At 38.3% G+C, this 26,658-nt stretch overlaps 1 protein-coding gene across 2 annotated transcripts; it reads right to left on the bottom strand.

The window, feature by feature from the left end:
* Positions 1-1,108: 1,108 nt before the first annotated feature.
* On the bottom strand, positions 1,109-25,552 carry LOC117986393 (glutamate receptor ionotropic, kainate 2-like). Of its 2 annotated transcripts, XM_034973226.2 has the most exons (17): positions 25,046-25,552; positions 24,441-24,586; positions 23,646-23,816; positions 22,953-23,110; positions 21,552-21,748; positions 20,505-20,746; positions 15,884-15,988; positions 15,288-15,401; positions 14,076-14,273; positions 7,253-7,414; positions 6,452-6,651; positions 5,154-5,352; positions 4,483-4,571; positions 3,476-3,606; positions 2,710-2,825; positions 2,179-2,325; positions 1,109-1,787 (listed from the first exon to the last, which is right to left on the bottom strand). In XM_034973226.2, exons 1-17 carry the CDS (start codon positions 25,116-25,118, stop codon positions 1,527-1,529), a joined length of 2,709 nt encoding a protein of 902 aa, XP_034829117.1. In that variant the 5' UTR covers positions 25,119-25,552; the 3' UTR covers positions 1,109-1,526. The 2 variants fall into 2 exon arrangements, with proteins under 2 accessions (XP_034829117.1, XP_069357907.1); XM_069501806.1 differs by lacking the exon at positions 24,441-24,586 and having other exon boundaries at positions 25,046-25,551.
* Between the last annotated feature and the right edge of the window lie 1,106 nt (positions 25,553-26,658).

Raw genomic sequence — 26,658 nt, 5'->3', positions numbered from 1 at the left:
AACCCGCGACATCACCAGCGTAACTTTAATTTTTTTTAAATCCTGTGAGAACTCCTTGATTTTCTGGGATAAAAAGAAGCCTATAACTGTGTCAAGGATGCAAGTTATCTTTGTACTAAAAAGATGATGCCATGATTTCTTTGGTATGGATTAAGTTTTTTAAAAATTCCGTGGGAATTCCTTAGTTTCCTGGAACAAAAAGTAGGCTATGTCATTCACCAGGCTGCAAGCTATCTTTTTAGCTAGCAGACAGACAGACACACTTACTTACGCAACTATAATATTAGTAGGTGTAGGGTATGGATTTTGTGTAAGTTACCAACAGGAATACTATAAAACTCATGTTTACAAACCTATTATAAGATGCTCTTGTTCAAAATAGTTTCGAGAGAAAAATTACGAACTGGTGTGATTTCAAATTAATGAGCAATGTAAAAGGACACGCGATATAAAGTGATAAATTTATGGCACAATTTGTCCAGTAAATGGAAATCCAGTGAAGGATCGTGGTTGCAGAGGTCGGTCGCTTGCCGGTGTCCGCTACACAGTGGACAGGACACTATAGTAATGACCAATATATCATTCAGAGCTATGCAGATATCTTAGAAGTTGAATATGAAATTCAAGCTTTTAGCTAGATTAGGATTGAACTAAAGCCATATGTGGTTTTATACATTGGACATTTTCTTAATTGAAAGTCCCGTGTTTTACCTAAAAAATTTACTTCCAGAAAATTGTTATTCACTGCTGCGCCATTAACATGCACATTCTGAACAGGGTTAAAATTGTGGAAAATATTATGATAGTAGGTACCTACCATATTTTTTTAATAATATGTAAAAAACATCGAAGGTATTTTCGGATCTTTGTTTTGTACCAACATTACTTTACACCATAATATTAGATATATGTAGGTCAAGAACAATATATAGCTATAGTATAGCTTATATACAGGAAATGATGTCAACTCTATAAATAATATATAGAATGGCCTAAGAGCCAGAGCGTGCCAGACCTTATTTATTTTATAAAAGCTGAAAGTTTCTTTACTTACTGTCCCCAACACTGGGGATGCATGACGTCATGCATTGCCAGACACTTAGTATGGCGGTTCCCACCAGACACCTCTCAATTTTATTAAATTATTAACGTTTAAGTGTCTGGCGGGGGTTTCTAATACTACTCTTACTTAAAAAAACAATGACTTTGTATTTGACGTATGATTTTTTACACCTTTATTACCCGTTATCTTTCAAATCCACCATGATCCAAACAAACGTTCCTCCCAGCGTTGGGGACAACACGCAGAGAAACTTTCAGCTTTCATAAAATAAGGAATGTCTGGCGCGCTGGCTCTCTCTCTTGAATGTCTTCAGCTCTATAAACTGTAGAAAAATACCTACTGAATAAAGTAGGAGTAACTAAGTAATCTTATATTGGTAGTTTCAGAAGCGTTATTCTTGGACGCTAGAGATAACAACGTCGTTAAAAAAGCAATTGTACAAAAAGAATAATTTATTTATTAATCACGAATATTCCCGTCTTCTAGCAAACGCTATGCTCATAGGTGAGTGTCTCGAGCTGGAGTGAGAGTGATGAGTCCTGTGAGTGTCAGAGGACCTCGCTGATCGTAGGGAGCGTAATGACATGATCTCATTCTTTCTTTCTAAATCCGCCTCTTCTGCATTCTCACTTGCTTCCTTTTGCGGTCGCTTCACTGGTTTAATGTCACCGCTGAATTTAAGTGCGAATTTCAGTTCTTCTATCAACTCGTACTTGAATGTTGTCTGTGAAAATTAAATCAATAGTTTAATACCGTTCGCAAAAACCATATGTTTTTTGTAATAGTCATAACTGATAATGAAATAATAGAGCATAGAGCTTGTTAGGAGAAATAGTAAATGTAGTGACGTTTTAAATTTTTCTTTTTTTTCTAAGCCGTATCATTTTTTAATTGATGCACAAATATAAGTGTATTAAAACTTCGGATAGGCAAAGCTCATAGAATTGTATTTTAAAAAGTAAAGACTGTGAAGAAGATGTGTACCATACACCATTTTGCCACCTTCGAGTGTGCTTAAAAGTAATATTTATTTCTAGAATTGATCCTTCGATCGGAGTAATTTGTTTTTGGTTTTTAAATCCAAAGAAATCTGTAAATCTATGGTTCATACTTACATCATATTTGACCGAACGTTTAAACACTCCCCACATCATGTCAATTATGGCGATCAACAGACCAAGTGGACATCCGACACCAAGCACTACAAAAGCGCCTAACATATTTTTCATCCCAAGCTGCTTTTGCTCTTTATCTTGTTTTTTCTGTAAAAAAGTTAACGTAGGTAGGTATATCGATAGGTGTCTTTCATTCAGCATTTTTCATTCAAACTGAAACCTCTGAACACAAAATGAATCAAAGTGACGAATGCAATTTATTAGTGGACCAATTTATATAGGAGACTAATTATTTCGATTCGATTTGTCTCGGCAAGCCTCATTGACTCCAGGTTCTATCAAGACGCGGCGCCTTCACGCAAATCCACTCGGCCGGTGTGCGTTGCGTCTAATGTGTCTTGATGGATGTTAGCTTGATAGGGCACCCAAAGTTAGATATCTTCAAATGCACTAACTAAGTAGGGAATGGTAGCTATGCAGACAAACTACACCTAGAAGGTCGTGGTCCGAATAAAAGATTTTTTTACTTACTCCACATTTACCTCCACCTCTTTTTTCTTTCCACCAAATTTCTTTTAGTTTTTGTATTTCACCGCTCTCTTTTAGTTTTAGTAGTGCACTGTCAATATATCTTTTGTACGGAGACTCTGAAAAATAGTTGAACTATGGTGTTTAGGAACTTTAACTAAAATGACAGCTCAAACAAATTTTTAGTAGCAGGGAACATTGCGATAAGTATCTACTACATTCTGATATGAGGCAATTTTAGAGCTATCGCGCACCACACTAAATATCCGTACGTTATTTCCGCAAACTCTGTAAACTAAGTATAGGACTATATGAAAGCGCGCTCACTGCGGAATTAATTCCGCACCGGATTTTAATAGATTTGAATTCAAATTTACGGATTTTAAAACGCACCGCAACTCGCCGCTCCGTGGTGCGCGTTAGCTCTTAGGAATTCTAATAAGTAGACACTTTAATGTATTACGTATGACGATTAATGTAAACACCAAGTAAAGAAAATATATTTTGTACCTAAAGTAAATGATGCCCACGATTTCGACCGCGTTGATTTAGGTTTTCAAAAATTCCGTAGGAGCTCTCTGATTTGCCGGGACAAAAAGTATGTCTGCCTTCGGATTGCAAGTTATCTCTGTTCGAAATTTCCACAAGATCGGTTAAACGGATGGGCCATAAAAAGATAGCAGATAGACCGAGACACTTTCGCATTTATAATAATTGAGTAGGTAAGTAAATTGAATATAATAATTGGTATATGGATAGATGTCCTTACGTTTTTTCATACCAATGCCATAATTTTTTGAATCTAGCAGTTCGCCCACTTGGATTAAATCACAATGTCTTTCCTTAGTATATTCAATAGATGTGGATTCCATAAAGAATGCGTAGTTCCCTTTCTCTGTCCTGTACATAAATGGGATTGCTGCTAATACTTAAAAATATAAAAAGTATGTAACAAGCTAACAAGTAAAAAAAATTAAAAACACGACTGCCCTGACAAAAACTAAACTAAAAAGTAAAAAAATCACATTTGAAAATGATTTCATACAGCCGCCATATCTTCTATATTTATATATACAATATAATTCAAAATCCTGATTGACTGACTGACTGATTTATACATCAACGCACAGCCTAAGCCGCTGGTCCTAGAGACATGAAATTTGGAGGATGTGTTCTTTGTAAAGAGTAGATATCCACTAAGCAAGGATTTTTTTAAATCCACCCCTAAAGGGGATAGATAAATTAGGGATGGAAGTTTGTATGAAAGTCTATCATTTTTAAAATTACATCGATGAAAATAAAATACGTATTTCACGATTTTTGAAAATTCTACTGACAAAAAAAAGAAAGTTTGTTCGAAAGTCCGTCGTTTTTCAAGTCATTTCCATGAAACAATGATATTTGGGTTTTCGGTTACAAAAGAAAAAAATACGTAGGTAGGTAGCTATTTCAGGACTTTTGAAAATTCTACCCCCACGCCGATTTTCGAAATTCCACCAGAACGAAGCCGGGGCGGGTCAGCTTATGTTTATCAAAAATTTCATTATTATGTTAAGTATTATGTTTTTCAAAAATTTATGCCAATCTCACTTGGAATAATGTAAGGATTCTAATGATAGGTACTCCCATACAGCTATGAGTCAGCTTAACTACTTATTTGTTCAGCATTTAGAAGTTAATGTGGAATAAAGAAACTCACATACCTACCTACATGGACCCTGAAAACTTAACCCTCCTCTTTTTGGGCAGTCGTGTAAAAAGAGAAAAAAATCTTACTTTTCCACTCCAATGTCATTGTTTGACACAATCCAGCCTTTAGCAAACATTGTAGCATACATATCCTTATATTTTGGATTTGTTGAATACTGTGGGTAAAAAATATCTTATTAGAACTTGGTCTGGACCCACTGGCCGTGTGTCTTAATGTGTACAAGGATTCGCATGACAGACCACAGTGCGCGTTTAAAACCCGCCATTGGTACGTACAGCACGCGACAGATCAAGATAGTAATCGGGGTGGGGACCCTACCTCATACCCCAATTGCCATCTCGACTTGTCCCGTACTATAGGTACAGTGTAGGTGACAGTAGTACCTACCTATGGGATTTTCAACATTCAGCGTTAGTATCATTGTTTAAAATTGGGCTATATAGCTTTAAATTGAAAGAAATAGGTAGCTTATGTTGCTTTTCGAAAATATTTTTAGCGGTGAAAACCGAAAACCCTATGGTGAGTTTGAGGTCTGTCAAAATAAAAATGATGGACTTTTCAACATTTCATCCATTTCATACACTTACTTCTCTTATTGCATTATTATAATTTTTTTTTAATTCGTCACAGATTAAAATACAGGAGGCTGTGCATCCGTCATATTAATATTATGTAGTATCGACATATTGCAATAAAATTTTATTAAAATGTAACTACATTTAAATAAAATTGTTACCTTGAAAAAATCAACCGTAGATCCATTTAATTTACCACCGTAAGCTATATGTTTTTGCTCGTACAGTTCGTCAAGTGTTTGAAATGGCATAACATTTTTCTCTACTATAAGAAAGGCGACCAGTGTTCCCACATAAGAGGCCACCATGACCATTGTGAAGAACCACCAAACACTGGTTATAATCCGTGGGGCTAGTGCGCTGAAAGAAAAGTATAAAACTCTTACAAAAAGTTTAATTATTTTTATTTCTACAATCTCATAATCCATTAGCATGTTTCTCGAAAATATTAAAATATTATTTAGTGCAGCCTGACGTCTATCTGTTGCGGTCCTTTAGGAATATGGTAAAAGTTAAAAGATTCTATTAGATTTTCATCCCCACAAGGTATTTTTAAACTACCAGAAACTGAAAGAAACCAAAAGAGTCCAAAATCTAGTTCATCAAATAAGTAGACTAAGTTTCGTTAACAAATCTTGTACGAAATTATTTTTAAACTAGCTGATGCCCGCGACTTCATCCGCGTAGATTTAGGTTTTTTTAAATCCTGTGGGAATTCTTTGATTTTCCAGGATAAAAGTAGCATAATATGTCACTCTCCAGGTCTTTAACTATACCCATACAAAAAATCACGTCAATCGCCGTTGCGATGTGATTGAAGGACACATCAAGATACAAACTTTTGCATTTATAATTATAAAATATATGGGTAGTGATATGGACAAAATATGGGTATGAATTTGTTATGCCTATTTAGAATCTACCTACTTATAAAAAAACCAGCCAAGTGCGAGTCAGGCTCGCGCAACGAGGGTTCCGTACTACAGTCGTATTTTTTCGACATTTTGCACGATAATTCAAAAACTTTGATGCATAAAAATAAATAAAACTCTGTTTTAGAATGCGCAGGTGAAGCCCCATTTCATATGATACCCCACTTGATGAACCCTCCGAACCATCCTCGTACTTCAAGGAATATTATAAAAAAATAATTAGCGAAATCGGTTCAGCGCATTTGGTGATTCATTTTTATATTATAGAAGATGTACAGAAATCGTCCAGTTACAGTTTTATTATTAGTATAGAAGATAGATATTTTGTTTAAAAAAACTGTGTTATTTGAGAGAAAAGGTAAAACATCGAATGAGAAGAGAGAAAATTTCAAAACAATTGTTTAAATACATTCAAAAATTGCGGACCCGGTAGGACCAAAAGTAGTTTAGACTGGAAAGATATTTATATTAGGTAAGTGTACCAGAAACTTCAACATGTGTAATAAAATAAATGTTTTAACACTTACATGGGGGCGATTTCTGATCCCTGTTGCATGACAGAACCGATGATGAGCCAAACGGAATTAGCCAAACTGAACTGGTTAGTTAATTCCTCGGGTTGCTCAACACAAGGCACGGGGTTCTGCCATTCGTTGTTTGAAATACGACCAACAAATATCATGATAATTCCAAGCCCAAGTTGCACCAGCACCATGTAGTACCAAACCTGAAACGTTTACGTTAAACGTAAGGTCAACACGCAAGCTTTGCAGTTGCCTTTGATCGTTTAGGTACGTCTAATAAAAAGTTTTGGAAGACTTGATTTAAATTACAAGGGTGACTGTTTTATCAAGAATTTTTACTAAAAACAAACTGGCAAAGTAAAAATCGAAGGTCGTACACATCTACACACGTGCTACGTGGCGTACGACAGGGTTGTATATTTTCTCCCTTACTGTTTAATATGTGCATGGATGATGGAACCAATATACTCTGAAGCATTCGACGAAATTGACAAGAGAAAAACGGTAAATGGCATTAGTACATTTAAATAATAATAAATAAATATTCGCATTGGAAAAGTTGGAAAAAGTTTTTTACAAAGATTTTAAGTATGCCATCTTGTCCGGTGTCCCTTACCTACCCTGTCGTCTGTATTGATATCTTTCAATGCGACATGATAAAGGTACAGACAGCTCATATCAAAGTCCATACCAGTAGGTAGGTATGCCCCTAAATTAATAGTACTCGTATCAAATGTATTATGTACTCGAACCCTGAAATTAAAATATTATGGTCATACGAATAACTGAAGATTTGATACGTACCTCTTTGGAAAACACTGCCATAAAGGAAAACATTTCTGGAGGTTGTTTGCTAGGCTCTTTGTAAAGTATACTGATACCCAGACTCATAAATGGTGTGGAAAAGTCGATTCCTCTCTGTCTTTCCTTTGTAATAGTAAGATCACAAATAGCGAAATCTGCTTTCTGAAAAGAATTTCGTAACCAGTTATACAAGAGTTAATATGGTTCCATAATAATACTTTTTGGTGCCGGTGCCAATTAGCTTTAGCTGCGCGAATCGTCTAGACTTCATATTTTTATGAGACTCCACAATGGCACCGACCCCAAAAAATATTATTATGGAACTATGTTAACTCTTGTATACATAATATATTCGGTAATAGATTAAATTATTTTTCAATTTTTAGTGTTTGTGTATCGAAGTCGGTTTTGTTTTGTAATTTTTTTTATTTCACAATTCTTAGTGGCCCCCATGGTATTAAAATATGCTATGCCTGGTTAAAAATCTACTGTTTACAAAGCTATTACACTGATCGCGAGCAATTTACTCTTATCCGTTGAGGAGTTCCAATATGTATCTTCGAAGATCTTCATCAGATCTTCACCAAATTTAAATGGAACCAATTGAAGTCGGTTAAAAATGATCAGAAAGAATTTGTTAACACTTTGGTAACCAGAACCCTGGCAAAAACGAAGACATGTGATAGTACTGATGATTACTGATATGATACCATAAAAAACCGCGAAAAAATAAATAAAGTATTTATAGCGCGATCTCCAAAATAGGGACGCGGCCCTCCAGAATACGGCTTTTTAGATTAAAGTTCGTGAAGTAACTTCGTCATCGGGTCCGCGCAGCGGTTGGCGGAGCTCCCCCCTGAGTAGGTTTTCCAGCGTGTGCGCGGCGGCCGGCGTGTCTTTACTTTTTAGTCTGATACGAACCGCAACGAGCGGTGGACGGCTCCGTTGGCGAGATAAACCCTGAACGCGCGTTACGTAATTGGGTTCGCGACGTAGTTATAAGAGCGGATGTCGCCTTTGTTTGTAATTTTGATGTAACTTTGTAACGTTTGTGATAACCCAATATAAGTGACTTTATAAACAGTAACTTACCGCCGTTTCATTGAAATCATCCCTATAATTGGCTACCCAACGCTAGGCCGATACTCATAGTGAATTAAGTGACTAACAATGTATAAAGTGAACAATTATTTGGACTGCTAACGCGCCGCGACGATTGTGTGTTATAACCACAAACATAACTAAGTATACATACGCACAGTAGGTATAATTAGTGCTTCGGCGGTAAGTTTTTTTAAATATTTTGTTGAACGCTGTATTCGTCTAAAGTGATTGAACTTTTGTGTTATCAATATTGTGATTTAGTGAAAACTTTGGGAAACTTTTGCAAACTTACAAAACTTTTACAAACTTTGTGTTAAGGTTCCACTAGACTGTTGAGTGGTTGTTTTGAACAGGTTTCCGTGTTTTGTCGTGGTATTCACAATGCCGCGAACACGTAGTCATATGGAACAGGACGCTGCGAGGGCGGGTCTCGGAAGATCTGTTTCTAACGAGTCCGTGGATGCCGCTGGCACTCCTTATGCTGGCGATACGCTGCACGCTGGCAATGCGCCGTGCGCAGCCGCGAGCATGCCAGCTTCTGCCGGTGTTGGCGCGACGTCTAGTCCCATCATGATGACCGATCAACAACTTCAGTTCATTCTTCAGCAAGTGATGCACGCTCAGAGTGTGAGCGTTCCACCTTCACCTGCGCCGACGACGGCGTCTTCAGGAAACTTCACGAAATGCACAGCACGCTTTGACGGAACGAAACAGAGCGACGTGCTAGCATTTTTGGACGCGGTAGAAACATACAAAGATTGTGTTTGTGTTGATGAGGCAAATGCAGTACGGGGTTTATCCATGCTTCTAACCGGCATCGCCGCCACGTGGTGGAAGGGTGTGAAGCAGGCGGTGAGCTCATGGAATGAAGCGGTAGAGCTTCTCAAGCAAACATTTGGCCCTCGTCTTCCACCCCACCGTGTATATCGTGAATTATTCAAACAAGAGCAACGAGAAGAGTCAACGGATGTTTTTGTTTGCAAAGCGCGCGCTCTTCTTGCTCAATTGCCTTCGGATGCTGTAAGTGAAGTTGTGCAGCTAGATATGGTGTACGGCTTACTACACAGGCGTATTCGTGAAAAAGTGGCACGCAGCTCTTTCAACAACTTCATGGACCTCCTTCGCGAGGCACGGCGCATTGAAGACCTTTACGATGAAGGGCGTCGTGTAGCACCAGCGGTCAAAGAGTCCGCTCAGGAGGGGACATCAAAGGGAACTTCGTCATCAATACCTTCGTCATCGACACCTTCGTCATCAACAACTTCGTCATCACCGACGCTTCCCAAGCGGTTACGTGAAAAGTGTGGGTACTGCAAGTTCTATGGCCATAGTGCGAATACTTGCGCCCGGTTAAAGAAAAAAGAAGAAACCAGGACGGTTGAGGAAGCTGCCTCGAAGACCAGCAAGCCCACTATTACGTGTTTTGGCTGTGGGACGCCAGGGGTGATCCGGTCAAATTGCGCGGTCTGCAAGGAGGGGCGTACGGCATCGACGGCTACAACCTCCAGTTCTGCTTTCCAATCAGTGGCGGTTAATGATGTGTGTCGCTTAAATCCACGAGTGAGACCGATATTTGACGTGGAAGTGTATGGTGCTTTAGGTACAGCATTGTTAGATACCGGTGCGAAACACTCGGTTGCAAGTGGTAGTTTAACCAAACATTTGCGTAGTAACGGACAAGTTTTTCAATCCGTTGAGACGGAATTAAAATTTGCTGACGGAACTAGGCGTGTAGAGACTGTAGAAACTGCTTTAGTTAATGTGAGAGTGCAGGGCGTGGAGATTGTAACGCTATTTATGGTTTTACCGGGTGCTACTGAATCGTTGCTAGGGATGAATTTTATCCAGGACGCTGGGTTGACCCTAGATTTCAGCAAGAATCGTTTTACTTTGCGTGCTACCGGGGTAAAATGTGAGTATGACCTTCGGTATGAACGTGAGGATCGGGCTATAGTTAGCTCAGCGATTGGTCTCCGTGAGTGCGAAGGTGCTCTCCTTTCTCCTGCCGACAAACAGCAGTTGGCCACACTCCTCAAAGCCAATGAGGATATCTTTGAGCCAGGGGGAGACCCTACTCCTTTCGCCATTCATCGAATCGACACCGGTGATGCGGCTCCCATCTCTACACCGCCATATCGCGTAACACCGATAAAAAAAGAAATGATTCGGGTGGAAATTGATAAGATGTTGGAAGAGGATATAATAGAAGAAGCTGAGTCCGAATGGACTTCACCAGTGGTTCTGGTGCCTAAGAAGAACGGCGAAACTCGATTTTGCGTTGACTATAGGAAATTGAACGCAGTAACGCGAACGGATAAGTATCCGCTCCCGCTAATCGATGAGATTATATCTTCAACCAAACCTAATTGTGTAATGTCAACAATAGATCTAAAATCTGGATACTGGCAAGTTGAAGTCGCACCTGAGGATAGACACAAGACTGCTTTTGTGACTCCTTTTGGTACGTTCCAATTCCGACGGATGCCATTTGGCCTGAAGAACTCTCCGGCCACCTTCCAAAGGTTAATGGATCGCTTTCGTGCTGGTTTATCGAATGTAACAATTGTAGCGTACCTCGATGATATACTTGTAATTTCAGAAGATCTGAACTCTCACCTTAGCGATTTAAGTCGAGTATTCGAACGCTTACGACAGTTTAAGCTTAAAGCAAATCGGAACAAGTGTGTTTTTGCCAGAGAAAGTGTAGTATATTTGGGTCATGTGATCACTACTCATGGTATCGAACCTGATCCTATGAAGGTCCAGGCCGTGTTAGAGATGGCACCTCCTACCAAACTGAAGGAGTTGAGAACCTTCTTACAAACCTGCTCCTGGTTCCGCAAGTTCATTCTGGGATTTTCCGAGGTGGCCCGTGCTCTGACCGATCTTACCAAGAAGGATAGACCTTGGAAATGGGGGGAGAGGGAAGCCCAGTCTTTTGAAGAACTTAAGCGTAGACTGGCTACCACCCCAATTTTACGGCAACCTGATTTCAGTCAGCCTTTTGTATTACGCACGGATGCGAGCGCGTATGCTCTAGGAGCAGTTCTCTTACAGGGTACGGAGACGAAAGCGGAGCAGCCGATAGAATATGCCAGTAGACTGCTGACATCGGCAGAGCGGAACTACAGTACTACCGAAAGAGAAGCGCTGGCCGTGGTATGGGCTCTCGATAAATTTCGTGGATACCTGGAAGGAGCTCAGATTCGAGTAGCAACGGATCACCAGCCCTTAAAGTGGTTATTTTCCCTTAAGACTCCAAGCGGGCGCTTAGCCCGTTGGGCTTTGAAGATTCAAGCCTTTAATCTGGAGGTGGAGTACACTTCGGGTAAAGTCAACGTGATAGCTGACACACTGAGTCGCCCAGTGTGCCAATTGTCGGCGAATGAAGACTCTACGTGTGACATATGCCCGATTTCTGTGGATCTACCACATCGAAACTCTGAAGAGATTCGTTTAGCTCAGTTAGAGGATACTGAGATAAAGAAAATACTTAGTGATCTTGAGGATGACACCTCGGCAATTCGTTGGACGGACCGTGGTTATTACCTTCATCAGGGAGTTCTTTTTCGTTTTGATCCGGACTGTGAATCAGAAGAGCCACAGCTCGTTGTGCCAGAGTCCATGCGCGAAGAACTTATGAAGGAAATCCATGATGCATCTACGGCAGGACATTTGGGCTTGGAACGCACCTTGAAAAAGGCCAAGGAGAGATTTTATTTCCCGAATATGCGGCAGTATGTAGCAAAATATCTGAAATCCTGTGAACTATGCCAGAAGTTTAAGCCTTCGAACCTTAAACCTGCGGGACTCCTGCAAACCCCGGTTCAGCAACAACGCTTCGAAGTTATTGCAATTGACCTATTTGGCCCCCTACCAGAAGGGAGTAATGGAGAGAAATGGATCTTTCTGGTAGAAGATACTGCAAGTAGATGGGTAGAACTATTCCCTCTATCGGAAGCAACTGCAGAAAACTGCGCCAAGATACTTATTGAAGAGATCTTTATGAGATACGGCTTCGCTCGCCGAGTCCTCTCAGACAATGGGGTGCAATTTGTATCGGCGGTTATGCAAAAAGCAATGCACGTCCTGGGAGTTAAGCAAACTCTGACGCCATTCTATCACCCGGAGGCTAATCCAGCTGAGCGGAAGAACCGTGAAATGAAGCAGATGCTCGCCATGTTGATAGATCCTGATCATAGGCGCTGGCCAGAGGTCTTACCCGCTGTGCGGTTCGCACTGAACACGGCGCCCAATCAAGGTACTGGACGATCGGCTGCGTTCCTCACCTTCGCGCGGGATTTCCGCTCCCCAGTGGAGATAGCACATGATTTGAGAACAGTTGTGGATTCCCAAAATTACGTGCCACAGATTACACCATACCTACGGAACTTCGTGGAAAATCTTCAGGAAGTGAAGTGGCGCATAGAGCATCAGCAAGACATCCGAAAGGATTCGGCGGACAAAGGTCGCCGTAAAGGGCAGGTTTATCAGGAGGGAGACCTTGTACTCGTGGAGAGCAATCGCCCAAGCCAAGCAGCAAAGGGATTTACCAGTAAATTTGCACCTCGAAGGGAGGGTCCCTATCGCATTCATAGAGCTGTGACCGCCACTACCTATGAAGTGGCCGATAAAAATGGCGATTTGAAAGGAAAATATCACGCTAGCCTCCTTACGCCATACGAAGGTCAGGGTCCAGTGGTGGAACGTAGGAAAAGGGGAAGACCGCGTAAGAAGAAATGTTAGGGTCAATCCAGCTCCTCGTACTTAGCACCACTCGGCCGCGAATACTCCGTTTTCTTTCATTTTTTGTTTACTTCTTTTCTTTTCTCTGTTATTTTCTTGCCAAGTCACATCCGGGACGTAATTTGTGACTTGAAGGGGGAGAATATAGCGCGATCTCCAAAATAGGGACGCGGCCCTCCAGAATACGGCTTTTTAGATTAAAGTTCGTGAAGTAACTTCGTCATCGGGTCCGCGCAGCGGTTGGCGGAGCTCCCCCCTGAGTAGGTTTTCCAGCGTGTGCGCGGCGGCCGGCGTGTCTTTACTTTTTAGTCTGATACGAACCGCAACGAGCGGTGGACGGCTCCGTTGGCGAGATAAACCCTGAACGCGCGTTACGTAATTGGGTTCGCGACGTAGTTATAAGAGCGGATGTCGCCTTTGTTTGTAATTTTGATGTAACTTTGTAACGTTTGTGATAACCCAATATAAGTGACTTTATAAACAGTAACTTACCGCCGTTTCATTGAAATCATCCCTATATATTCTTATTATTTCGTAAAAGTTCGCGATAGATTGCAAATAAAACATCCAGAGGTCAACGAACGTTACGTTAGTAGGTCACTAGGAGTCCATGCCGCGTCGTAAGCGGGGCATTGACCCGAGTTTTGCACGTTATACATTGCGGGTTTGAAAAATACTAAATCACTAGAACTACAAAATGAGACAAATGGTTATTAGTATGTATTGGATTTTGTTTAGGTAGTATAATAATAACGCAAAGTTTTCGCTAGCGTTCTAGTTACACCCTGTATGTATTGTTTTAAATTCAGAGTTCATCTTACTACTTTGTTTTGGTTTACCAATAATTTATTTAGGGTAATTTAATAAAATAGGATAAGAAGTTATTTACTGCTGATAAAAACGTTCGAAAGAAGTTACATTTTTCTATATCGGGCAGTCAGTTAAACATAAACCAAACCGCCCTAAAACTCACATCTTCTCTAATTTTTAATATCATTCCATTCCAACTTCCATTGTCCAATAGGCTGCCGTAGTCTTTTTCCAATTCGAACTCGTAGTTAAATCCCAACATATCAGACAATTTGTCTATCAGATCTATGGTGAAGCCTTCGAAGCGGTCGTTGCCTTCCAATTTAAATATGGATTCCTTGATGAATCCATATGGTGGAGTCTACAAAACAATATTCAAAAGATGTTGAAGTATTAAAGCAGGCGTTACTTTGCGGAATTCCAGGATATACAGGGTATACCTTTATAATACAAGTTTCATTTGCTGTAATCCGCAAAACAGACTTTTGCTAGGGGAGCCCAAGAGGGGATTTAGGGATTTACTCGAGCGCGTGAGATTAAGACAAGGCAAGTTAATTAATTAGATGCAGAAAAGTGTGTATTTCATTGATCTGACAATTTGAGCGTGACATAAGGAAATGGGAGAGTCACAAAATTTCAAAAATCAGCCATGACTTTTGGTTGCGTCTAAATCGTCAGTTTTTTGAATAGGAGACAGTTGAGTGTTCTCTTAACATCCCTTCTCAATATCTGATGCGCTCAATAAATCTGTTTGGTTCTATTTTCTCTTTTCTTTTCTTTTCTTTTTAAATTAATAGACTCGCGCTTGGCTGCAATTAGACCTAGTGGGAAGTGATAATGCATCCTAAGGTGGAGCGCCCCCTTCTACCCCTTCGTACCTCTTCGTACCATCCCAACCGTGTAAACCGGCAGATAAATATTTTTGCGATAAAAAACACGTGGGGTGCATTATACACTATTATTATCTAAAGCGCTCGAGTATTTCTTGTTACTATATATTTTTTTACATTTGTGAAAACCTGTACGCGCTCTCCCTACCAGTGAAAGGGGTTATATCAAAATATAAACTTTTATTCTTTTTAGCACCTAATCTTCACAATCCAATAGGTCCCTACGACGCTCGAGTAAATCCCTATTTAGCATCTTTGGCTCCCCTAACTATTTGAATGTATGGTGCACCAATCTTCGATATAACCAAAGACGAAGGACGAAAATAATAGTATAGGAGAAGGCAGAAAATTCGCTCTAACAAATAGAGATGCTTAGCTTAGTCTAATTTTGAAAACTTGTAAAAGGCGTTCACTAACTCATGTTCTGTACGACGCGGACCGGACGGTCAAAAACTTATTCTATACTTATCTTCTTTAAATCTTACATCAGCAATGAGAACCTTGAAGGTTTTGTTTTTCATAATCGTTTCTTCTCCTATTTCGGTGGCTAGTATTGGTTGCCTTGAGATAATAAGTTTGTCACCATCCCATGTTCCTATCTGGCAAATAATAAACAGTTAAATTTTTTTTAACAGGTGGTTTTGTTTTTTTGGTAGTTATTTTACGTGAACGGTTAAAAAAGACCAGAATATCTTGCTTAAACTGTAAGGTGTTTGACGACCGTCAACGCAGTGGCGGCGCAATGGTTTTTTAAATGGGAATGGGCAACTTGAAGAATTATAATTTCTATATTGGCTCTTTCAGGTCTAGTCGGAGGCTTTGTATAGTAACCACTCTACCCGCAAAAGCCGTGCCACTAAGCAGTTTAGCGTTCCAGCATGATGCCGTGTAGAAACCCATTAGAGGCATAGGTTTAATTAAACTGTCATCTTCCAAGTCAGCCATCCATCTTAGTATCTATAGTCGGGATTGCAGTGAAAGGCTAGCTTGTAAATCAAATTAAAAAAAAGTTTATTAGGAGATAACGATGTAATAGTACCTATAGGTATTGTAAGTATAATGTAGTAAACTATAAGCTTACGGACTGGTTTCCGGCGGGTGTCAACTCTAAGACATCAACGATCACGTTGTTTCTTTGTCCGAAGCCATCAAAATTCAATGATTTTGTCAGACCTTCTGCTTTGCTCTGAAATAAATATATCTGTTGTATGTCTGTATAAATATTATTTATTTTTTGAAAATGTTACAATACAAACTTAAAAATTAAAGCTTGCCTTGTTATTGCCTAATCTACAAATCGTATACAAATAGTGCCCGCGTGATATCAGTACCCTTATTATAAATGCGAAAGTGTGTTTGTTTGTTGGTTTGTCCTTCAATCACGTCGCAATGGTGAAACGAATTGACGTGATTTTTTGGTGAACGTCAGGATGGCTGGACCACCACAGAATTTGGAAGTTTAAGCCATGCTAGGATTTAGTACCTATTTGGTACTATTTGGTACCTGAGATCAAATAATTAGTACCTCGATAAATAGGGAGAAATTTTATAACCAAAGTGGTCAGCCATTCTGACCGTCAGGATGGCTGGACCAAGTCGGTTTTACTAAGTTGGCGGCGTTAAAGTTAATATGTTTTATCGTAAGGATTTAGTACCTAGTTAGTACTTAAACATAAACACTTTTTTTTATTTATTTGATACACAAAAAAAAGTTATACCCAAAATCAGTTTTGTATGGGAATAGGACCAAGTCAGTTTTTCTCAGTTAAAGGCGTTATAATGAATTAATTTTTACGCGAAGATTTAGTACCTAATCAGTACCTGAATATGAATTCTTTTTTGTTATTTTTTCGATACACAAAAAAAAAGTTATACCCAAAATCAGTTTTGTATGGGAATAGGACCATGTCAGTTTTTCTCAGTTAAAGGCGTTATAATGAATTAATTTTTTCGCAGAGATTTAGGTCCTAATTAGTACCTAAACATAAATAGTTTTTTTAGATTTTTCCGATAAACCAAAAATTAATACTCCTATAATTGAGTAGAATTGTATAGGAGTAGTAGGTACCTACTCTACTATAAATGGGACCACGTCGATTTTTCTCAATCAAAGGCGTAATAATTAACTTATCTTTTTGTAAAGATTTAGCTAACTAATTGGTACCTGCAGATAAATAGGTTTTTAAATTTTTTCGATAAAATATTAAAAAATACTCCTAGAAGAAGTTTTGCATGTGAGTAGTGGGTTAGTATAAATGAGTGTAATGTTTATTTGAAAGAAGAAAGAATATAAATTGTACAAAGGAAAATAATTTACCAAAAATAAATCTGGTTAAAACAGGTAGCTTTCTAATGGCGAAAGAATTATTAAAATCAGTCTAGTAGTTCTAGAGTCTTTTCTCTTTATAATACTAGTAGTTACCAACCTAAAGATGTTATCGCCAATATTTGTTTATTGTGGAAATGAATATTTTAGGCATTTTTTGGAATACCTAAAATATCCAGGCAATGTATAAAACATTATTTATTTCATAAGGTCATGCGGGGGCTATTCGGCCAAAAAAAGTGACGTAAAATTCAAATCTTTGCTATTTCACTACAGCAAGCAATAACAACAAGTGAGTAAGTGCATCATAAAAATAATTTATTTGTTAATGGTTACGCTGTATTACTTCTGTAGAAAATCAATATTTTTGTAACAACCAAGAATTTGTATTTGAATTCTGGAAAATGGCGGAATAACCCCGCTGCGGGGCTTTTTCGACTTTTGATTGTGTCTCTGCCATCTATGATTCTATTTAGTTAGGTAATACTTAGTGGCTCATACAATTCACGGCGGAAAACATACTATTCTAAGTTTTACAAAAAGGTAGGGGGATTCAAATTCCTTTAAAATCTTTTTTTTTTGTAAATTATGGGGCAATTGCGACGCGCCTCCATACATGCTAGTGATTTGCCGAATAACTCGATAAATTCTAATTGGTTTCAAATTGTTATCGTTAAGTTATTGAATAAAAGCTTTATCTTTCTTTAACGGCGAATAGTAAGAGTTTTAATACCAAGTACTCTTGTAATAATAGTCAGTGTATTAAAAAAACCCCCGACACAAAAACCTCTATAAGAAAACTAGAAAAGAGCTGACTTCAACTTTCAAACGGCTGAACCGATTTTCTTCGATTATAGCTAAGAACGCTCTCCTTTCAAACAAAAAAAAAACCAAATTAAAATCGGTTTATTCGTTTAGGAGCTACGATGCCGATACACAGATACACACGTCAAACTTATAACACCTCTCTTTTTGGGTCGGTGGTTAAAAATTAATATAAAATTAGCTTATGCTCGCGACTGTCCGCGTGGACTACACAAATTTCAAACCCCTATTTCACTCCCTTAGGGGTTGAATTTTCAAAAATCCTTTCTTAGCGGATGCCTACGTCATAATAGGCTATCTGCATGCCAAATTTCAGCCCGTCCCGTCCAGTAGTTTGAGCTGTGCGTTGATAGATCAGTCAGTCACCTTTTCCTTTTATATATTTAGATGACCTTCAACAGCAGCGGGGTCTTCTCCGTTTGACTTAGGTCAATATGGGGGTACGGGCCTCGAGGCATGGCCTCCTTGCCCGGGTGTGGAGCGGGGAAGTGTGTTAAGGAAGTGGAAGAACGTGTCAAGACTCAAGAACAAATAATTAGTTTACTAAATCAAATGTAGATGGCGCCACCCGTCATTAACTTGCAGTATTGCACATAAAAGTGTTATATTATCTTGTACGATGGTACAGAACCCGTCGCGTGCGTCCGACTCGCACATGATCGGTTTTAAGAAAACGCAAACACTTAAATATAATACTCAATCGCGCCAATTCTACCACGTACTGACATGTTTTATTTTTAAATTTTTGAAAAGGAATATGCATTAAATAACACCTAATCTATATGATAGTTTTCGCTTAGACCCATTACGCACGGTCGACTAGTCACCCAGCAATCAAAGTCCTAATTTAAGTGCCAAAAGGGTACCTAGATGTGGTGAAAGTTAAGTACTTATTAATTTTAGATTTAACTTTATTATGTACTTAAGTCTGAAAGTTAAGTAAAGTCTGTAAGTTAGGTAACTATTGATTTTAGATCTAATTTAGTATGTAAGTCTGATTTTAAAAAAAATATGTCTGTCCTTATGATTTATTTTCATAATTATAAGTAGTCTTAGATTAGGGATTGGTCTCCGCGACGCAGGTAGGTAGATAATCATCATCAACACACCGCCGCCGACCCACTACTGAGTTACTGGCCTTGCTTATTCTGGCTGGTACTGGCTTATTCTGCTGTTTCTTTGTTTTTATAAAGGTTCTTCTTTATAGTCGTTAATTCTCATTGCTGAGGGTCGTGACTCCTTTCCATAAATCATATAATGGCTGAAGTTCTCTTGGGATACTAATGCGGTGGGTTACCTCACCATACAACAATTCTTTTGCATCCAACAACATTATTCTTTTGCATACAACTCACTACGGGAATGAAATTTCGATTATTAGGTTTTACAGTTATAATTGTCAAATGTTAGTGATAATAACCGGGACCGATGGCGACGGCTTAACGTGCTCTCCGAGGCACGGATTAAACGTAAAGACCAAATTGGACCTCTAAAGTCGGTTACCCATCCTACTGACTTGGCCCCATGTATAGTAGAGTAGGTACCTACTACTCCTTTACAATTCTTGGAGTATTTTTTTTGGTTTGTCGGAAAAATCTAAAAAAACTATTTATGTTTAGGTACTAATTAGGACCTAAATCTCTGCGAAAAAATGAATTCATTATGACGCCTTTAACTGAGAAAAACTGACATGGTCCTATTCCCATACAAAACTGATTTTGGGTATAACTTTTTTTTGTGTATCGAAAAAATAAAAAATAAAGTATTCATATTTAGGTACTGGTTAGGTACTAAATCTTTGCGTAAAAATTAATTCATTATAACGCCTTTAACTAAGAAAAACTGACTTGGTCCTATTCCCATACAAAACTGATTTTGGGTATAACTTTTTTTTTGTGTATCAACTAAATAAAAAAAAGTGTTTATGTTTAAGTACTAACTAGGTACTAAATCCTTACGATAAAACATATTAACTTTAACGCCGCCAACTTAGTAAAACCGACTTGGTCCAGCCATCCTGACGGTCAGAATGGCTGACCACTTTGATTGTAAAATTTCTCCCTATTTATCGAGGTACTAATTATTTGATCTCAGGTACCAAATAGTACTAAATAGGTACTAAATCCTAGCATGGCTTAAACTTCCAAATTCTGTGGTGGTCCAGCCATCCTGACGTTCACGATTTTTTGCACGTCTATAGATCATATAGTCATATAGTCTATATGGTCTATATAGTCACCTGGAGAGTGCCAGGCTACTTTTTATCCCGGAAAATCAAAGAGTTCCCACGGGATTTTTAAAAAACCTAATTCCACGCGGACGAAGTCGCGGGCATCAGCTAGTCAATTAATAAAGGAAAAGGATTATTTATGTTTAGTAATTTTTTTCAATCGAGCTATTTAGCGGCTAAATATTGAAATAGATCTTAATTCTTAACACCTAGGAGTGCTCCAAATGCTAAATGTGGCTGCATCTTAGCCTGTGTACAGTTACGTCTGACTGATTTTAAGATTGATTGCTCTTAAGATTCTTAGAATTTGGAAATTCTTACCGTCTTCATAAAGTTGAGTAACGTTGAACCATAAGCCCACGATCCATAATGTTCACAATCGAGTTCTTGTGTGGTCACATTGACTTTGGATAATGCATCCGAGAACATCAATACAGCGTCGTAAATGAGAACTTCTTCAGTCTTAAGGTTTTCCGCTTTTACAATATTTGGCGATTCCGCATTGTAAGAGCTTGTGAAGTCCCATAGTTGGATATTGTTTACCAATTTTATTAATCTAAATCCTGAAAAAAATTCAATCCAATATTATAAATGTGAAAGTGTTATCTTTGTCTGTTTGCTATCTTTTCACGTTCAATCCGTTTAACTAATAGAATTGGTTGCACCCCGGTAACGAATAAAGGCTACTTTTTGTCTCGAAAATTTGAGTTCACAAGTGATTAAAAAAAATCCAAAGCTACGTAGACGAAGTCACGAGTATCATTTATTTGATGCAGAGACAGCTTGCATTCCGAAGACGGATATAGGCCACTTACTTTTCATCCCGGAACATCAAAGAGTTCCCATGCGATTTAAAAAAAAAACCTAAATCCACACGGACGACTTTACGGGCATCATCATTTCGGAAATCCATACTAATTATAAAAAAAAAATTATAAATGCGAAAGTGTCTGTCATCCGTTCAACCGATTGTGATGAAATTTGGTACAGAGATAGGTAGCTTTTATCCCTGGGGAGGACATAGGCTACTCTTTATTCCGGAAAATCAAAGAGTTCCTACGGGATTTTCAAAAACCGAAATCCACGCGGACGAAGTCGCGGGCATCATCTAGTTAATTATTTTAAGAAGAAAATTAAAAAAAATGTGAACCGTTGCATAATGTGTGTTGTTATTATCCTTCGCAGCTAGTTTTAGATTATTAAGACAATAATAAAAATTGATGAATTAATTGATTGCTATTATTTTAACCACTCAAGAGTGAATAGGCATCTTCTAGGCAAGTGCGCTCCATCTTAGTGCGCATCATCACTTGCCAGCAGGTCTGATTGCAGCTTACTGCTAGTCTATAAATTAAAAAATAAACTTACCCGTCATGTTAACTCCACCATATCTATATCGACTCAAGTCCAGAGAGAACAGGTCAGGTGAAACAACGATGTACGAATGTTCATCCGACATTAAACTAACTTGCTGTGCCTGACTTAGAATTTGTTCCAAATAAGCCGATGGACAATCTACTACGAAGTTAACGTAGCCACTCTCTTTTGCTTCTGTCAAAACATCTCTATAACAAATTAATAACAATGATTAAGAAGCCCCCTTTTTAATTATATTTAGTGACTATATTAATTCACCCTGGTTTTACAGTTTTCACTAAAGAGAGACGGTGTGATCAGATTTAGGTCCTGTACAGACGACGGATTATTGTCCGCGTACGACAAAAAGAGCTCCATCGCATAACACACACATATTATCCTCTGCGTAAAATAGTCCCTCGTCTGCGCAGACCCTTAATTCGACACCGACTACAACCTACTACACATAATATAATAAACCTTAGTAAATAGTAGGTACACATAAAGTACAACTATTCGTGATTAAGTTTTTTTATTCAGTTACGACTTACGACTAGCCCTAAACTGCGATCTCATCTAGCGATAAGACGTGATGATGCACTCTAAGATAGTCTTAAGAGTGCCAACCTGGAAGGATTATCGCAGTTTATAATATGAAACCAATACCCGTCGCTTTTCACTCGATATCATGCCAGATTCTAGAACGCTGAATCACTTGGCAGCATGGTATTGCCAGTAGAGTGGTAACTATGCCACTGCCAAGATCTCCCACCAAAACAGAGACAATTTAGAAATTATAAATTTTCATATTGACCTTGAACTTCCACCTATAAGACCATAGGGCTCATCATTTGCAATAGGGAGCCCACCGATAAAGCCGTGCCGCACTATATCGTGTAGAAACCAAAGGGTTAACTATGGGTTTAATAAAAACTGCCATACCCCTTCTAGTACGAAAAAGCTTTCCAGTACTATACCGTGTAGAAACCAAAGGGGTAACCATGGGTTTAATAAAAACTGCCATACCCCTTAAAGTACGATAAAGCGTTCCAGTACTATACCGTGTAGAAACCAAAGGGGTAACTAAGGGTTTAATAAAAACTGCCATACCCCTTCTAGGACGAAAAAGCATTCCAGTACTATACCGTGTAGAAACCAAAGGGGTAACTATGGGTTTAATAAAAACTGCCATACCCCTTCTAGTACGAAAAAGCGTTCCAGTACTATACCGTGTAGGAACCAAAGGGGTAACTATGGGTTTAATAAAAACTGCCATACCCCTTTCAGGTTAACCCGCTTCCATCTTAGACTGCATCATCACTTACCAGTCCACCAGGTGAGATTGCAGTCAATGGCTAAACTTGGTATTTCGGAAAAAAAGAGGTCGTTAAACACAAATACAGTAAAGTGTACCTGTAATCCTCACCACTGAGTTCTCTCACGGTAATAGTGAACAAGTCAGCTTGGGTGCTCATCTCTAACAGCTTGTATACATTTGACATGCTGTATCCCTTTACGTACAGAAGCGTGAATTCCTTCCACTGTTTCTTTGTCACCAATTGTGTTAACAACTGTAAATAAATATAGCAATTGTTATAAGTACTTATTTTACTATTCTATATTATATCTTTTATAATACTTGCAGTTTTTATTAGTCAATTTTTTTCATATTTAATAACTCTTGTAAGTAGGTATACATAATAATATAATCGTTAATAAATTAAATTAATTTTACTTTTTAGTGCTAGTGGTTATTGAAGTCGGTTTTATTTATTTTATTTTTAATAATAATAGGTACGTTTTAGCGTTTAAGCTATCGTGAGTGATTTCCATTATACATAATTATATCACACACCGGCTTTACTCACATGTTAAGTCGTAGTTTCGAAGTCCCTGTGAAAAAGGACCCCGGATAGGTTCAAAACTAGTCGGGCTAACGTCGACTAAACACGTGAGTAAAGCTGGTGTGTGATATATTTATAAGAGGTACGATGTTTTCAGCTCATTTTGTATAACAACAACAAAAAATAAAAATAAGAACCATTATAAAACCATTTTTTTAAATATTATAATCCTTCATTATTAAGGGACAAAAAGAAAACTTACATTATTAAAAGCTGTAGGGCTTGGATATAAGTTGATAAGTGTCCAGTCCATCATTGCATAAAACTCATTTTGCTGAATGGTTATCAGAGGTATCTCCAACGTGTCGCAGATGGCTTGGATCAGTTCTGTCGCTAGTCCTCCCACGCCGTCGATGATGCCTACTACCCCAGCCTGAAAATTGGCATAAAAGATTATACAAAACTAGCGTATGCTCGTGACTTCGTTCGCATGGACTGCACAAATTTCAAACACCTATTTTAACCCCTTAGGGGTTGAATTTTCAAAAAAACCTTGACGGATGTCTACGTCATAATAGCTGATGCCAAATTTCAGCTCGATCCGTCCAGTGGTTTGAGCTGTGCGTTGATAGATCAGTCATCAGCTTTTATCAGTCATCAGATATAGATAGATCAGCTTATTAGATGGTTACAAATTAATTATCAAATACCCATTTTTTAATTTTTTATTTATTTACCTACTGGATGATGGTCGCGACTTCGTCCGCATGGAGGAACTCTTTGATTTTTGGGGATAGAATAGCGTAAAACCGTTTCCAGGCTAATATGTTCGATTTTGGAACAATGCAAATACTAAAAACAATTTATTTATGTTGTGGCCCTGTCTATGGAATGCAATACGATGCGATGCGATGCATTACGTTGCGATGCGATGCGATATGTTTTATTGCGTTGCGATGCGATGTGACTTTTGGAACCTTTATATCCACGCTGATTAAGTCGCGGGCATCAGCTATTATTGAATGCTGTGTAAAGTACAGTAAGCTTAAATACTTGCCTTCGCAAACTCACAGACGTGATCACTTATATGAAGATAATCTCCTGTTTTAGGAACCTCCGCTACTAATGTGTTAAACTCGAAAGTTTTAGCGCTTACATTGAACGCTTGCTTTAGGTCTTCTGCGTCTTCATAAAATATGCCCCCTGGAATATCTATTCTTTAGCTATGATGTATTTGGTTTTTTATAAGAATTGAGCTTATGGGTCTCCTCTCAGAATGACAAGGGTTTGGCCATAGTCTACCACGCTGGCCAAGTGCAGATATTGGATAACAAACATCTATATTACTTTATTCTACTACTAGATGATGCCCGCGACTTCGTCCGCGTGGATTTAGGTATTTAAGAATCCCTAGGGAACTCTTTAATTTTCCGGGATCAAAAGTAGCCTTTGTCCTTCCCCGGGATGCAAGCTATCTCTATACCAAATTTCATCAAAATCGGTTAAACGGATGGGCCGTGAAAAGCTAGCTGACAGACAGACAGACGGACAGACAGACAGACAGACAGGCAGACAGAAGTCATTTATAATATTAGTTTGGATTATTTGAAAAACAAATATATTAGGTACAAACAATTAATCTGTCTTCAGTTAAATACATACCAATAGTAAAACGTGATTCTGAAATAACACACGCAACTATCATCACTAATATAAATAACACTTTCACAATCATTTTCAACTATACCTAATGGAATATTTGATTCAATATTTAACTCGACGCACTAAAACTGATAAACTCTACACTCTGAAATAATGTTCAATTAAAAATGCCATTATATTTTACGAATTTACATTACGGAATATTATGAATGAGGAGTAAAGAGGCAATCGGGGTTTTTATCTCGTAATAAACGTTCAAATCTTGGACCGACGGCCGATAATGTGTTTAGATTTTGGGATACCGGCGCGACAAGCCGACAACGGAGTCAGAAATAATCTCGCGACTAAAATAGGTCGAGTTTTCCCGCAAACGACATACTTCCCTTGAATGCCGTCTGAGAGTTTTGTGACGACCAACATGTGGGCGTGACGATCATTATGAAATTTATTGTGAACTTGGATCGCAAAAACTGATCCACCATGCGGCAGATGACCCATAAGCTGGCGCTTATCTAGCTCAACAGCTAAGCCTACCTAAATTTTCAACGAGGAAATATCGCCGGTGTATTTGGTACTATGTCCATTTGGACGGTTTTTTTTAATATAAATTTTTAGTATTAAGTTTTTTATGTATTGTTAAAATTGTAAATAATTATTTAAAGCGGTAAGTTTTTTAATTTAAATATTGTTTATCTAAGTTACTATTGCACTAGCGGCCATATTCAATACATTTTATGGTAAAAAATCCCCGAGGCAGCCATTTCGGAATGCTTGAACAAATTGAACGTAACTACATATTCGATTTACGTATTCAAAAAAACACCTGAGACTCATACAGTAATTTATGACGAAACGTATTTAAAAACTATACAGTCTCTCTACTATAAATGACACTAAGTGGTTGTAACAAGAGTATTGTAATCCAATTTTGCAAATAATTCGTTTGCGTATTCGTATATTATGTAAGTATTCGTTGAACATACATTGACTCACTATGCGTGTTCTACGTGGGTTATGTTATGACCCTGTCAAATTTCTGTTGTAAATAGAATCTTACCTGAAAAGATAAGTTTTCTTTTTTAAAATCCCGTGGAAAGTTTTTTTGTAATTTTCTGGGTCGGGACAAAAACTAGTCTATATTCGTACATGCCAACCGGGATGAAAATTATTTCTGTAGGTACCAAATATTTGATGCCCGCGACTTCAATTCCACGTGGATTTAAGTTATTTTAAATATCGAGGGAAATCTTTGATTTTTTGGGACAAAGTCGCCCTCGGGATGAACATAACTCCGTAGCAAATATAAAAATTGGTCTAAAGGATTGGCCGTGAAAAACTAGCAGATAGACAGACATACACTTTTATAATAGGATATATGGTTATATCCAATTTTAGGGTTCCGTACCCGAAGTGTGCTAAAGTTTGTTGCCGTTTCAATTCACTTTTTACATTGTTATATAACATAGTAAAAAACCGGCCAAGTGCGAGTCAGGCTCGCGCAATGAGGGTTCCGTACTACAGTCGTATTTTTTCGACATTTTGCAGGATAATTCAAAAACTATGATACGTAAAAATAAATAAAAATCTGATTACATCACACAAAAAAAATTAAA

Source organism: Maniola hyperantus, chromosome 11, assembly GCF_902806685.2.
Source record: "Maniola hyperantus chromosome 11, iAphHyp1.2, whole genome shotgun sequence".
NCBI classification, from domain to species: Eukaryota; Metazoa; Arthropoda; class Insecta; order Lepidoptera; family Nymphalidae; genus Maniola; species Maniola hyperantus.
Note: the sequence above shows the minus strand (reverse complement) of the source record. Positions and strands in the feature narration are given on the sequence as shown.